Consider the following 16,006-nt stretch of genomic DNA (forward strand, 5'->3'; position numbering starts at 1 on the left):
AAATATACTTTAGAGTCTCTTTTAGGAAGGCTATATTACAAACAGATGTTTGAAAAAATAGTAACCTTAAAAAAAAAAAAAAAAAAAAAAGGCCGGGCGTGGTGGCGCACGCCTTTAGTCCCAGCACTCGGGAGGCAGAGGCAGGCGGATTTCTGAGTTCGAGGCCAGCCTGGTCTACAAAGTGAGTGCCAGGACAGCCACGGCTACACAGAGAAACCCTGTCTCGAAAAAAAAAAAAAAAGGATGAAATGACTGGGCAAGTAAAGGCATTTGCCATGCAAACCTGAAAATCAAAGTTTGATTCCTGGAACTGTTGTAAAGGTTGATGGAAAGAACCAATTCCTCAGAGGAGTCCTCTGTTCTCCACCCGAATGAGGCAGCACGTGTGCCTACACATATTCCACACATTTTTAAAAAAATTATTAGACAAATATTTTATGAGAAACTTTTTTTATGTTGTCTCAATCCCTAGCACAATGAAATGACTGGCTGAAAGTCACTAGGCTTCTTCTAAAACTATTACCTATGGGTGGCTGAGGAATGGCTCCTAAGAATGGTAAAGAAAGTACTGGGATTAAAGTCAAGAGCCACCACCATCTGGCCGGCTGAACTTGCCTTTCCTATAGTTGAATTTCTGTAGAAGCCTTACATTTGTAGGATGGAAATGAGGTGGGTGTGTTAACATTCCCAGGGAAACCCAGGGCTCCACCCACTGTCAGGGATGGCCCCGCCCACATCACATTACACGCACGCGCAGTCCCTGCTCCCGCCTTCTGCGCAGGCGTGCTGCTTTTCCATGTGTGCTCAGGCCGTCACATCGGACCCGCTGAGGGGAGACGCCAAGTAACGTCGGAGCCTGGAAGTCGCCACGGGCCCGGCGGGCCCATCGACGGCTGCTGCAGTCGTCCTCTTCTGGTCTGTCACCGCAGCCTCCGTCGCCATGGGTAAGAGTCGGACGAAGCGCTTCAAGCGACCTCAGTTCTCCCCTATCGAGAGCTGTCAGGCCGAGGCGGCGGCCGCGGCGAACGGGACTGGGGACGAGGAGGACGATGGCCCCGCGGCGGAGCTTCTGGAGAAGGTGGGATGAGGGCTTGGCCAGGCTCGGGCGGCGGGCGGCCGGGGGGCCGGGAGCAAGGTGCTGCAGCGCGCGTGCTCACTACGCGACTCTGACGTCTCGGTTCCCGCAGCTCCAGCACCCCAGCGCCGAGGTCCGCGAGTGCGCCTGCGCGGGACTGGCCCGGCTTGTGCAGCAGCGGCCCGCACTGCCAGACTTAGCCCGTCGGGATGCTGTGCGCCGGCTCGGGCCGCTGCTGCTGGACTCGAGTCTGGCGGTAAGGGAGACGGCGGCCGGAGCTCTAAGGTGAGTCCGAGAGGGCCCGAGGCAGTGTCCCTGCGAGCAAACAAACCAGGGACACCCTCGCCCGATGCATTCTCTACTTCTGGAGAAAGAATAACATGCCAGTTAGCTCAGGTTTGCAGTGGATGGAGATGTGAATTCATGCACCGAAGGACCCCGGGGCCCACACACACATTTTTTTGTATCCACCTGGCAGCTTCACCAACCATCAAACCTCATGCATATTTACCCCATCTCAAAACCCACCATAGGGTCCCTGATAGGATAAAGTCTTTCAGTCTGAGCTCCAAGTACAGCTGACATTTCAGCATGTAAGATCTCTTTGCAGGCGCTCCACTGAGAAGGTGTCTGGAAACTGTCAAAAAGACTGGGCTGAATTTCAGTAAAATTTAGACCTTCTAGCATGGTGGCACAGACCTTTAATTCCCGCACTAGGGAGGCAGAGGCAGGCAGATCTCTGAGTTTGAGGCCAGCCTGGTCTACAGAGTGAGTTCCAGGACATCCAGGGCCACCCAGAGAAACCCTATCTCAAAAAAGCCAAAAAGCAAAAGCCACTCTAATGAACTGTAGAGAGGACAGAAAGTTAGTATTTGTGCTCTTACAGATTTGCCTGTGTGTATTGTTTCAGTCTAGTAAATATTGGATGGAGCGCCTGTGTGCCAGCCACTGCACGAGGCCTGTTCAAGGCCACCTTGAACTACTTAGTGAGTTCCAGGACAACCAGGGCTGTTATACATAGAAGCCCTGTCTTGAAAAATCAACCAACCAACCAGATAAATAAACAAATCTTAAGTCTATTAAGATTAGTGTTAATAATATATTTATTATTATTAACCAAATAATGACTATATGTATAAATACAACTAGTAGTAATTACAGAGACTACTTTAGGGGTATGATGGTTTGAATAAGAACGTCCCTCATAGGCTTATGTATTTAACCGCTTCGTCAGTATTGAGTTCTCCTATTTGAGAAAGAATAGGAGGTGTGGCCTTGTTGGAGTATGTGTGGGTTTGTTAGAGGAAGTATGTCACTGAGGGTGGGATTTGAGGTTTCAGAAAGCCCACACCAGGCCCAACATCTCTGTCTAAGATCAAGATACAGCTCTCAACTACTGCTCCAGTGCCATGCATGTCACCATGCTCCACCATGACAGTGAACTAAGGCTCTGAGACTATAAACAAGCCTCTAATAAATGCTTCCTTTATAAGGTTTGCCCTGGTCATGTTGCCTCTTGAAAGCAACACAACAATGTAAGACAATGAAAGAGTTATTTGATGTGCTGAGGAACAGGACAGTTGAAAATCTGTAGGCTTGCTCTCCAGCATATATGACAAATACAGTTTTTTTTTCCCTGTGGATAACCTTAACTGTGGCTAGACATACAAGACTTAGTAGCATTTTGTGAGATGTGACTTGAAAGTAAAACATGTTTACATTTCTTATGTAGAAATCTCAGTGCTTGTGGAGGTTTTGACGTTTGTGATGACATGGTGGCAAAGGACATCATGACACCCCTGGTGGCACTACTGAGAGAGGTATGTAGCATTTAACATAGCCTGAGCGATGACTTCTGTGTGGTTTTTAGGAGACAGGTTTAGGAGGGTTTTTTGTCTGTTTGTTTTTTATTTTTCAGTACTTTGGTATTGACTTATGTGTCCCTTTAAATACCCTGTGACAATTTTTTTTCCCCTGGAAATTCGGTACAAAGGCTTCAGTAATACCAATCTCTATTATTTGTGTCTCTGCCACCTTTATGATTAGAAGAGCCCTTTCTAAAGATATGCACACTTACCCCTTTAATCTTCACAGTGGTCCTATGGGGACAAGTCTCTTTTCCCTTTCTTTTTTGTGGTGATGGAAATGGAACTCAGATCTTTGTGCCTCCCACCAGGCAGGTGCTTTAGGACCACCCATCTGTATCCAAATCCAAGGCAGGTATTCTTATACCAGATCATACTGTGCTGATGGGCCCAAGGACAGACATTATGAACTTACAAAGATTATGTTAGACTCATTGTTACGTGTTACATGTACATTCATGTTACATGATGTAGCTCATTGGCTAAGGACACTGGACTCTTGTATTCCTTTCAATCTGCCATGCCTTTTGTCCGTTTTACAATGATGCTATGAGACATTGGTCAGTGCTCCCTTGCGAGCAGTGCTGCTGCACTGCAGGTGGCTGTGCCATGGGGACACCCAGTTCCTTCCTTGAAGAGAGCATTCTCCCCATAAGACGTCTAAGACTCAGAAGACCTTTTAGAGAGTGCCCTGTTCTTTGCTAGGAAACAGTCTTGCACAGAGGTCGGGGTGCCAGTTGGAGGCTAGAATGTCTGCAGCTAGAGCCCAGCTTTACCATACACTCAGCTGTGTCTTCAGGGGCCTCTTTTAAGTTTTTATTCTGTTTTTATTTATGTATGTCTGTGTGAGTGAATGCTGTGTGTGTGTGTGCAGGTGCCTTCAGAGGGTATCAGATTGCTTGGAGCTGTAGTTACAAATGGTTGTGTACCAATTGATGTGGATACTGAAAACTTCGCCTAGGTCTCTTGCAAGAGCAGTGCAAAACTTTCCTCTGGACAGACAGAGTGCTCTTAACCACTGAGTCATCTCTCCATGCCCAAGGGATGGACCATTCAGAGGACTGTACCTATAACCATTTGATGTAATTATTAACTAACCCCTATCATTTCTGGTGTTTTTGAGGTTATAATTCTTTACTATCACTAGCTTTTTTGCTTAATTATTCTTTTGTACCTGGGTGCTAATTATGATGTTTGGTTGCAGTGTCTCTCTGGACTGGATTCAAATGAGATGTCTCCACAGGAGAAAGCCGATAAGAGAAATCCCGTAGAGAGCATAGCCAATGAGGCTGTGAATGTGCTGTGGAATGTGTGGTAAGTGCTTCCTGAGATCAGCCTCCTGTTGTGTCTCTGCCCAGCCTGCGGTGCTCTCTGTTAAACTGTGGGGTCCGCCCACAGATGCTTGCTACTTTAGTAGATGGACAATCTGGTGACTTGAGATTCATCCTCATCAGCATAGTGTACACCTGCTTTGGTATCTGGAATGAAAAGGGACCACAAACATTGGCGATGTTTTTGTCCCCTGCTCTAATAGTGACTGTTTGAACGGGAAGTAGATTCCCAAGAGGAACTCTCTGGGAATGAATAGGAACAAGGCCACTTCTCTTCCCCGTCGCTGGCACTGGTTAGGTTAGAGTGGACCACAGCTGGGAATGAAAGTAGATAGAAACAAAGCTTAGAAGCACTTTTTAAGCTTGGTTTTATGCCCATAATTATAGCAGTGTTATCGTTTCTTATATTCAGTTGGGAACAATTAAAATAGTGACCTGAAAGCAGTGTTTCTTAGACTTTAAGATTGAGGTAGATCTTGAAAAGCTGCCTACATACCAGTCTGAGTCTGTTTATAATTTCATCTTAAACCAGTAATACTGGCAAAGATTTGAGAAAATGGCTTTTTCCCCTTTTCTTTTTGGCTTTTCTTTCTCTTTTTTTGTTTGTTCCTTCCTTCCTTCCTTCTCTCCCTGCCTCCCTTTTACCCCCAGGATCTCACTGTGTAATTTTGGCTGATCTTGAACTCATGTTCCTCTGTCCTTGGCCTTCTGACTCCTGGGATTGCAAACTGGCTATAAGAAATGGCACATGAGCAATTGATTGGTGTTTTTCTGTGCACCATAAATCTTTTACTTTCTATAATTTTGTTGTTTGGAGCCCTGGGCCTCATGGCTGCTAAGCACTTAAACATGTTTACCACTGTGCTTTTTCTCCAGTCGCTAGAAGATCACTGAGCTTGAAATTTTATTTATTGATTGATTGATTGATTGATTGGTTTTTTAGTTTTTTGAGACAGGGTTTCTCTATATAACCCTGGCTGTCCTGGAACTCACTCTGTAGAACAGGCTGGCTTTGAACTCAGAAATCTGCCTGCCTCTGCCTCCTGAGTGCTAGGATTAAAGGGGTGCACCACCACGCCTGGCTGAACTTGAATCTTTAATATATTCTTTAAATTACATATATGTGTGTGGGTACATACATATGAGTGCTGGGCCCTTCCAGGGCAGAGACCTGGAGTTGGCTGTGAACCATCTGATGATGGTGCTGGCAATCAAACTTGGGTCTTTACAGAAACAACACTTAGTCTTGGCTGCTGAGCCATCTTTCCAGCTTTTATTTTTATTTTATTTTGTGAGACAGGAGTAGGCCGGGTTAGCCTAGGGCTTGCCATGGAGCAAAGCATGGCCTTGAATTCCTCTCTCCTGTTTTTATCTCCCACGTCCTGGGCTTACAGGTGTGGCCTACCACATGTGGCTTGAACTGGGAGTTTTAACAATATTTTCTTTGAAGAGAGCCTAATACAGTGATTCTCGATCTTCCTAATGCTGTGACCCTTTAATACAGTTCCTCATGTTGTGTGACCCAGAACCATAAAATTGTTCTGCTACTATTTTATAACTGTAATTTTGCTGCTGTTATGAATCATTGTGTAAATATCTGATATGCAGGATAGCTGACATGTGACCCCTGAAGGGGTCATGATGCACAGGTTGAGAACCACTGGCCTGATATTTCTATCTCCAAAGTAACCTTACTGTCCTGAGTCCTCTGAGTCCAGTCTTTACCACCTCCAGTTATCGTCACTCTGAGAATTTTGTTTCACTCTTTACATTGTTTCACTCTTTACTGAGGAATGCTTTGTGTTCTGGCTGTAGTTTAGTGCTGAAATAACTAAAGAGATAGCTAACAGGAAATAATATTTTTGATTGCATGAGTCACCTGTTATCTCTGTTAGTATATTATGTGTATGTTTACATTGAGATTATATTCTGGAAACATGAGGAAACGTCATTCTTTTAACCTGTATTTAGTGTATATGTTTATTAGTAATGTTGATAACTTTGTTTAAGGAATTTCTGTGATATCATAATTAATACTTAGCAGAGTACTTTCTCTAAAGATTGAAAATTCTTGTTGAAATTATAATTGCAGTCTAGGAGTACATAAAATGTGGTTTTTTTTTTCAATTAAAAATGTTGCTTTTCATGAGATAGAGGCCTTTGTCCTTATTTGAATGCATTATTATTATCAAGTGGTAGTGGAAAAAGAAGTCTATATACACAAGGAACCGAGGCCTGGGCAGGGTGTCGCCACACCCAGGATACGGGGCTGCAGACCGATGGCCTTCCCTGGGAGGGGCTTGGCTTCTCTCAAGTCTGTAAAATGGGAAGCTGGGTGAGAGATTGTGTCTGAGGTTTCACACAGCTCTAACCTTCTGTATGGAGAGATGGACTGAGAGATCCAGTGTGAAGGGAATGAAGCCCTGATAGCTTGTCATGTACAACAAATACGAGTGGGTATTTTGACTGCTGATCTTTGGTTTTATAAAGCATAATTATTTTTTTCATTGATTTTTGAGGTTGATTTCTTAATGTTAAAATATGAATAGTAAAACTTATTTTCCCCTTCACTGTAGTGAATGCAGTGGCAGAGCGGTGTCTATATTCAACAAGGAAGGGTGTTTGGAAATCGTGTTACAGTACTTACGCAGGTTCCCCACCAGTATTGACCTGGCTGTCTCCGTAGGTAAGTGAAGAAAGTGCTCGTTTGCTATTCCTGCATTGCCATGGGTGGGCGCAGTGTGTCTGCTAACAGCCTGACTGGTACTACATGTAAATGTCCGGGGAACTTCGGTTTGTTTGGAATTTCTTTAAATCTGTGGCTAGTACTTTACTTATATAATTCTGCAAGGTTTGTTTTGTTTTGTTTTGTTTTTTGTTTTTGAGACAGGATCTTACTGCTTAACTCTGGCTGTTCTGGAACTTACAGTATATATAAACCAGGCTAACCTTTTTTGTTTTGTTTTGTTTTTTGTTTTTGAGACAGGATCTTACTGCTTAACTCTGGCTGTTCTGGAACTTACAGTATATATAAACCAGGCTAACCTTTTTTGTTTTGTTTTGTTTTTCGAGACAGGGTTTCCCTGTGTAGCTCTGGCTGTCCTGAAACTCACTTTGTAGACCAGGCTGGCCTCGAACTCAGAAATCCACCTACCTCTCCCTCCCGAGTGCTGGGATTAAAGGCGTATGCCGACACTGACTGGCTTACTGTCTTATTTCTTATAATAAGCCTTTATTCTTGAAGTTTTCATCTTTATTTACTAAGAAACAAAAACCCATATTTCCCAAGCCTTTATGCCAAACTTTAGTTTTTATATCACTTTCTCTGATCTCTGAAGAAAACTACTAAAGCAAGGCTCACGTATAATACGGTGAACTCATAGAGTTCTGTTCTGTCCAGAATAATTTTTTGAAATTATGTTTACAGTAGCATTCATAAGTTATCTTGGCTTTTGTTGGTGTTTGGCTGCTGAGGTTGGTGTTTGCTGTATTGTACTGAGGGTCCATCCAAGAGCCTTGCTCATGCTGGGCAAGCACTCAGTCATGGAGCCATCACCCCAGCCCTTCATTTTCTCTTCTGCTAAAGTGACGAGTGTTAGTCCCTAGTAACACAGTACATTTAGAAGTAAATATATGTATTGATGTGTAGCATAGCTGTATGGGTTGCATTTTTTATTTTAGGTTTACTTAGTTTATATGTATGAGTGTGTGTGCACATATGCGTGCCTGTTGCCCTTGGAGGTTAGAAGAGAGAGTTGGATCTCCTAAAACTAGAGTTACAAATGATAATGTGTAAGGAAAAGAAACCCAGGTCCTTTGTAAGAACAGTAAGTACTTTTAACTGCTAAGTCATTTCTCCAGCCCCACTACCATGTTTTGATTTATTTGGATAGATACAATCTCATTTGGAATTTCAGAACCAAAATTTTTGGAAAACTATCTCAAAGGAAACTAATTTTGCTTTATATTCCTTTTTGTACTTCAGAGGTCTTTTTTGTCAAAACCTTTTGTGTGATCTCAGTTTTGTTTTGGGCTATTGTTTTGTTTTGTTTAATTTTGTGTGTGTGTTTTGTTTGTTTTTGAGTTTTTTTTTAAATGTTATTGACTCAGTTCTTTTTCTTTTTTTTTTTTTTAAAGATTTATTTATTGATTATGTGTAAGTACATGGTAGCTGTCTTCAGACACTCCAGAAGAGGGAGTCAGATCTCGTTATGGATGGTTGTGAGCCACCATGTGGTTGCTGGGATTTGAACTCAGGACCTTCGGAAGAGCAGTCGGGTGCTCTTACCCACTGAGCCATCTCACCAGCCCTGTTTTTTGTTTTTGAGACAGGATTTCTCTGGGCAGCCCTGGCTATCCTGGAACTCAGTCTATAGAGCAGGCTGGCCTAGAACTCAGGGATTCACCTGTCAGTCACTCCAGATTGAAGCTGTATACCACAAACTTTGTCCTGATTTGATCATTTGGTTTGGTTTTTTGATACAGGGTTTCTTTGTGTAACCTTGGCTGTCCTCAATAAGTAGGCCATGCTGACCAGGCTGGCCTTGAACTCATGGAGATCTACCTACTTCTCCTGAGTGCTGGGATGAAAGGTGTGTGTCACCACTGATCAGCACCTCAGTTGTTTTTTATGTTTTCAGTTAATTTCTAGAATGAATGTTGTAATCTATTATCTTGGTTTTGTTTTATTTTGGTTGGGGTTTTGTTTTTTTGGTTTGGTTTGGTTTAGTTTGGTTTTGGGTTTTTGTTGTTGTTGTTGTTGTTGTTTGTTTGGGTTTTTTTGGCTTTTTGAGACAGATTCTTTCTATGGTAGCCCTAGCTGTCCTGGAACTATGTAAACCAAGCTAACCTCAAACTCACAGATATCCCTCTAAATGCTGGGATTAAAGAGTACTACTGTGGGGCTGGAGAGATGGCTCAGCAGTTAAGAGCACTGATTGCTCTTCCAGAGGCCCTGAGTTCAATTCCCAGCAACTACATGTTGGTTCACAACCATCTGTAATGGGATCCAATGCCTTTTTCTGGTATGTCTGAGGAAAGTGACGGTGTACTCATGTACATAAAATAAATAAATAAATCTTACAAACAAGCAAGAGAGTACTGTGTTAAAGGCAATGTACTACCACACTCAGCTACTTTTCTTAAATAACACTAATGTATGGGTCAGCTTTTTTCTTGGCAACAGAACTATTAAGCATGTGGTACATGAACTAGTACTTGGTCATAAACTTCTTGCTACTGACCTATGATAAGTGTACAGATTGAGGATAAACTGTAGGTACATTGCTACAATCACTACTTAAATTTAAGTTATAGTTTATGAAAGTATAATTTTATAAAGAGTGAAAAATTTAGCTGGTGATGGTGACACACACCTTTAATTCCAGTACTGCAGAGGCAGGTGGATCTCTGAGTCCTAGGCTATCATTGTTTACAGATTGAGTTCCAGGACAGCCTGGGCTACACAGAGAAACCCTGTTTTCAGGAGGCGGGGGGGCCTGGAAGGAAGAAGAAAAAGAATTAGAAATTAAAGAAGAGAGATGGAGGGAGATCTCTAGCACTGAGGCCTTTTTTGCATGTATCATCCTGGAAGTGAAGCTTCTATACCTGTTGAAGTTGAAGTGTCTAAAAGTTGTAAAAATGCAGATTTTTGTCTGAGTTATACAGTTGTCGATTATCTTAAACAATTCACAGGTTTCTAATTGTTGGTTCTTGTCTTATAGCGTATTGTTTACAGACAGTGACGGAAGATAACCCAGAGCTCCTGAAATCTTTTGATGGCACAGCACTGCGTGTGCTGGAGTCTGCTTTGCTTTGTCCTGTCACCTCTATGGAATACATTCTTTTAAAGACACTGGTGGCAGGTAAGATTTATCCAAATGAAGTTGTAATTGTAATAGAAGCGGAGGCCAGGATTCAGTCTTCCCAGCTCTACAATACTCTGTCTGATCGGAGAACATCTTGGTGTTAGAGCAGAGACCCCTAAGTGATTGTTATGAAGCCTCCTAGAATAGATGGTTCCATTTTCTAAAAATAAATTTTCTTTCCTTTTGTTGTTGTTTGTTTGTTTGGTGTTTCGAGACAGGGTTTCTCTGTGGCTGTGGCTGCCTTGGAACTATCTATCTTTGCAATCTTTGTAGACCAGGGGGGCCTTAAACTTAGAAATCTGCCTGCCTCTGCCTCCAGAGTGCTGGGATTAAAGGCACGCACCACCAGGTTATCTTTTCTTTTTATGAGTATATGTGTATGGTTGTGTGAATTTATTTCTCATGTATGAAGGATCCTGAGGATCCGAAGAGGGCATTAGATCCCCTGGAACTAGAGTTATAGACAGTTGTTAGCTTTCTTGTGGGTGCTGAGAAATGAACACTGGCCCTCTGAAAGAACAGCCAGTACCCTTAACCCCAGAACCATCTCTCCAGCCCTATCCAGTTTGACACACACTGTTTGTCTCATATAGAAACGCTGTAGTTAGACTTTCTCTCTCTCTTTTTAAATGATTTATTTTTATTTTATGTGTATTAGTGGTTTGCTTGCATATGTGTCTGTTTGAGGGTGTTGGCCCCCTAGAACTGAAGTTATAATAGTTGTGAGCTACTCTGTGGGTGCTGGGAATTGAATTGAGGTCCTTTGGAATTGCAGTCAGTGCTCGTAACTGCTGAGCCATCTCTGCAGCCCAGCTTTCCTCTGTTTCATGTCCCATCGAGTTCACAGCTCACTTAGGGCAACTAAGACGTGGCCCACCACTTGCTCTTCCGTGAGTTCTTAGTCCCACCTTTGTTTCTGCCCCAGTGTCTGAGTACAGAAATCTGAAGTGTTCTGGTAGTTAGTTGGGTAGCATATACTTTATAATACTCTTCATCCTGAAAGGTGACTGTATCCACTAAATGAGAACTTTCCCTGACCCTGTTTTCCCCACCCCATCTCTGGACACCAGCATTCTGCTTCCTGTTTCTGTGGATTTGACTCAGGTAAAAATCTTACTGAAATAGAAGCATTTATGCTTGTCCCTCTATGGCCAGCTTAGTTCCCTTAGCCTCAGGTTTTCAAGGCTGCCTACATAGTGGCATGCATATACTATTTCTTTGTAGTTTTTGAAACAGGGCCTCTGTGGCCCAGCTTGGCCTCAGATTTACTGTCTGGTCTGATGACAGCAAGCTCCTACACCTTGAGTGCTCGGAATAGGAGTGTGTGTCACCACATCTACTTTTTGCTGTGTTGGGGAGCAAACCCAGGGCTGTATGCTAGGTAAGCACTCTTCCATTCTCTTCTTTTAGAATGCTGAGTAGTATTCCTGGGTGTGTGTGTTTGCTACTCTTTGGGTTTTGGTTGGTTGGTTGGTTTTGGTTTTTTGACACAGGGTCTCTCTGTAGCACTGCCTGTCTTGGAAGCCATTCTCCATTGTCTATTCATCCTCAGATGAGCGCCTGGGTTAATCTTTTTGGTATTGTTAATCATGCCACAGTGATCATGACTAATGTCTTCTACTCTCTGTTCTCAGTATTTTTAGTTATGCCTAGGTGGCGTTTTCATTTTATTACTCTTTTTTGGAGATGGGGTCTTATATATATGGCCTAGTTGCACTTGTATATAGCTGAAATTGACCTGGAACTTCTGATCCTCCTGCCTCCACCTCCTGAATGCTGTTCTTACTGGTGTACAGCATCATCCCTGATTTACAGTCCTTGGATTGAACCCAGGACAAGCATTCTAACTGAGCTACATCCCCAGAGCTTACCATTCACTTTAAAAAATTATTTAGATTTCTTCCTGGAAGCACTATTTTATTTTGTTAGGAAAAAGGCAAGAATTTTCTGTCTGCATTCTCTGTGTGATTTTGGAGGCTTAATGCATCCCACTGCACCCGTAATATAAAGAGGAGGAGCTTAGGTGGACACGGGAGGAAACAAGGCACCTCCTGGCATTGTCAGAGAAAGTTGATCAGTGTCCCAGGGTGTGTGAGTTCTACACCAGGAAAAGTGTGTGCCAAGATGGAATGAACAAAGGCAGTTGGGTTAGGATTTTTAAAATTGCACCAGAGCCTAAGCCCTGTGGAAACTGCTTTTCCCTCACTGTTATATGTTGTTCAATTAGTTATAATTAGTAAATTAGTTGAATTAGTTTCAGCTAGTAAAAATTACTTGTTTTTACTATTTAGTATTTCCTTTTATTATACCAGAATCGGTGTGTTTATTACCTGGTTGGTGTTAGAACCCATTTTTAATAAAGATTCCATAGGCAATTTCTTTGTCTTCATGCTTATTTTTTCCCAGGTACCATCTGGAACCTAAAGGACATTATTCCATCTAAGAGTCAGGCAGAAATCATTAATGCCATCCTAGGTGTCTTGTCTGAAGTTCTGGGTATGAATACTGGCAACATGGTCATTCAGATGAAGGAAGCTGAAACCCAGCGGCTGAAGACTGCTGCAGAGAGTGAGGACATCCTAGCAAATGCTAACGGTGATGACTTGGTTGAAGATGATGAAATGGAAGAAATCCCTCATAAAAGAAAACTCAGAAGGAAAACGTTTATTTCCGATTTACTTCCAGTGAGTCAGATGGATGTTCGATCTGAATTAATGCATTTTATTTTTTTATTTTATGTGCATTATTCTTTGCCTGTATGTATGTCTGTGTTAGAATGTCAGATCTTGGAATTAAATACAGTTGAGAGCTGCCATGTGGGTGCTGGGAATTGAACGTGGCCCTCTGAAAGAACCATCAGCCCTCTTAACTGTTAAGCCATCTCTCCAGCCCCTCAACATGAATTAATACGTCAGTTTCCTTCAACAGGCTTCCTTAGCATTACAAAAAAAGTATTAGGCAATTTTTCAATTAGAGTTGTATTTTTCTGTTGATTCTCATTGTAGCATTAGAAATGTACCCATGTAGAAGAAACGAAAACGAGTATCTCTTGTCTAAAATGGAACCTTTCTGTGTGGGAGCTTTCAGAGCACTTAGCAATAGCATCCTGTCTTCTTGACTCTGAATTCAGTTACTTGTCTCCTCCAGGGAGTCTTCACGTTGACCTTCCTCTGCTTCCTTTTTTGATTGAATTCTTATCTCTTTTATTTTAGTTCCTCTCTTTAGCAGAGACCGAGGCCAAGCCTTCAGTCCCCCACTGTTGCTGAGCAGAAGAGGTTGGGGGAGGTATGGTGCTTCATGCTAGTGTGATGTGTGATGTGCAGCACCCACATGGCAGCTCTCAACTGTATGTGATGTGCAGTGAGGGTGCACAGCTGCCAGTTACTTGAGCTGAGAAAGTGTAGGGGGACCCATGCTTTGGGAGGAGGCGAGAAGATGTGGGAGGGCAGACAAGACCCAGTTGGGAAGGTACATCCTGTGCTGCTCATGTGTGTTCATGTACCGGTTACAGATGAGACTCCTTAGTCGTGTTTCCGCATGGGGAAATCCCTCTTTCTTCAGGAAGACACACCCGTAAGCCCACGGTTATATTAGCGCGATGCTGCGAATGGTGGTAGAATTGTCACCAAGTCCTGAGTTGTTTCTGTAAGCCTGGTTGGTGCATATGATGAAGACCAGATGGGAGAGCAAAGGAGGAGGCTGTTGGAGATGATACAGGGCCAACTAAGCTGTCTGGAATGGGGAAGTCGAGAATTGTGAAGAGGGGTGACATTTAAAGAGTCACTCAGCTGGATAGTGGGAGCGTGAAGGCAGGAAGAGCAGGAGGCTGCAAAGGAAAGGTGACAAGCTTTGGCTAGGAGCGTACAGTTCACATTCTCTCATGGGCCAGGGCCAGGGGTGGCTTGTCCTTCTTCACGTGGAGTTAATTGAAATTAATTGTCTGAGTCAACATCTTACAGTTCTAATTAGTTTATATGACTTAGAATTCTTTAAATAGAATATAGCTCAATGTAAACATATTTTCGTGTAGATTTTGTTTGCTTGCCTGTTTGTTTTAGCTGCCCTAGGAGGTGGGGCTATGAGTTTTACCACCAGGCCTAATTCTTACATTCTTGAAGACTTACGAAGCAAAGTTTTGTTGGGTTTTTTTTTTTAATTATTAGATTTTTATTATATTGGGAGGGATAAGTTTATGCCATAGAATGTGTGTGGAGGTCAAAGGGCGACTTGCAGGCATCAGTCCTCTTTTGCTTCCATGTGGGGCCTGGAAATTAAATTCAGATTAGGCTTAGCAGCAGGAGCATTTAGCCACTGAGCCATCTCTAGCATGCATAATTAATTTAATCTTAGTGCTTTGAAGGAATCAAGCTTTTTATACATGTGAACAACTCAAGCCTGTGTTAAGTGGGGGTATATGCAGAAGTCAGAAGGCCATCTTATCCTTAAGTTTACTGCAGGCCAGACAATGCCAGCCAGGCTAGCCAAAACAGTAGGCTTGTGATTCAGTGAGAGACCCTGTTGCTGCATGCAGCATGGCTCTAAGGACAGACCTGATTGGAGTACTGAAGGAATGAAGGAAAGACAGATACAAACAGAAAGCTGGGATCCAGTGGTCTGGGCTCTTGGCTGAAGAAACTGTACCACCCCAGAATTTCATGTTTATTATATAGAGTTGAACAGAGAGGTGAGGCTATTACATACAGTTGAACAAGGAGGTTGGGTTATTACATACAGATAAACAAGGACACAAGTTTAGCTAATCTTGGTAGGAGCAGTCTCTGTGACAGAGAAGTCTTCAGGCCATAAATACCTTGGGCCAGAAAGCTATGGTGGACATTTTCCACAGACACTATCAACACCCACACATGGGTCAGAGGAAAGGCTTTGAGGTTTCTCCATGGGTCTGAGGTTCTAAGCTTGGCATGGCAGTAACCATGTCAACAATACACACTCACTCAGGACTTTCTCCACTCCCTATACCCTGCCTCAAGGCAAGGAGGCAGGCTGTGACAGAGGAAGCCTGCTTTACCCATGTGTGCACATGTGTACTCCTGTGCCTACACTACTTACATAGGCATGCACACAGAAGGGCTAAGAGTATTGTCTGTGGTAGAATACATGCTAATTGTTTACAAGAAACACAGTGAAAGAGAAGGAGGGAAGGAGAGAAATAAATTCTTGAGCTCATAAAATACAGTTTTTCTGAAAGCAAAAAACAAACAAACAAACAAACAAGCCTATTTTTATTTTGGTTTTTGAGACAGGGTTTCTCCAGATAGCCTTGGCTGTCCTGGAACTCTGTAAACTAGGCTGGCCACAATCCACCTGCCTCTGTCTGCCTCCCAAGCACTGGGATTGAAGGTATGCACCACCATGCTCAGCTCCTGCAGAAGCTGCTTTTAAAGTCTTAACTCATTACCCTATATAATTAACATCATATAAGTCAGCTAGCCAGCCAGTGTTTAGGTACCAGTAGAGTGCTAGGCACCTACATGGGAGGGGAGTGCAAACTCAGAGTAAGCTGAGGTCCTCCGTACTGCCCAGTTGATTCCACTTTAGTCCTGTCTACTTAAAACTTTAAATTGCACCATTAAACTTAAGGCATAACACAAATATGCAGAGAAAAGAGCAGATTTTAACACATGCTGAAATAAGAGCATTCCTCCTTCGCTTCCAGGATACTAGTTTATCCAGTCTACTGCTTTATTCTATCTATCCCTCCTCCTCCTCCTGATTACTTAGACACCATGACAGCTCTGGACCATTCTTTGTCAGTTTTTTTTTTTTTTTTTTTTTTGGTTTTTCGAGACAGGGTTTCTCTGTGTAGCCCTGGCTGTCCTGGCACTCACTTTGTAGACCAGGCTGGCC

At 42.9% G+C, this 16,006-nt stretch overlaps 1 protein-coding gene across 1 annotated transcript in view; it reads left to right on the top strand.

Moving 5' to 3' along the window:
- Window positions 1-771: 771 nt before the first annotated feature.
- Heatr3 (HEAT repeat containing 3) overlaps window positions 772-16,006 on the top strand; it is a 37,962-nt gene continuing 22,727 nt past the window's right edge. The window contains exons 1-7 of the mRNA XM_021169711.1: window positions 772-1,078; window positions 1,188-1,360; window positions 2,808-2,895; window positions 4,145-4,254; window positions 6,848-6,957; window positions 9,995-10,135; window positions 12,545-12,822. Coding sequence (XP_021025370.1) covers window positions 941-1,078; window positions 1,188-1,360; window positions 2,808-2,895; window positions 4,145-4,254; window positions 6,848-6,957; window positions 9,995-10,135; window positions 12,545-12,822 — 1,038 coding nt within the window. The 5' untranslated portion in view covers window positions 772-940. The remainder of the gene's footprint in view (window positions 1,079-1,187; window positions 1,361-2,807; window positions 2,896-4,144; window positions 4,255-6,847; window positions 6,958-9,994; window positions 10,136-12,544; window positions 12,823-16,006) is intronic.

Source organism: Mus caroli, chromosome 8 (assembly GCF_900094665.2).
Source record: "Mus caroli chromosome 8, CAROLI_EIJ_v1.1, whole genome shotgun sequence".
In the NCBI taxonomy this organism is placed as follows: domain Eukaryota; kingdom Metazoa; phylum Chordata; class Mammalia; order Rodentia; family Muridae; genus Mus; species Mus caroli.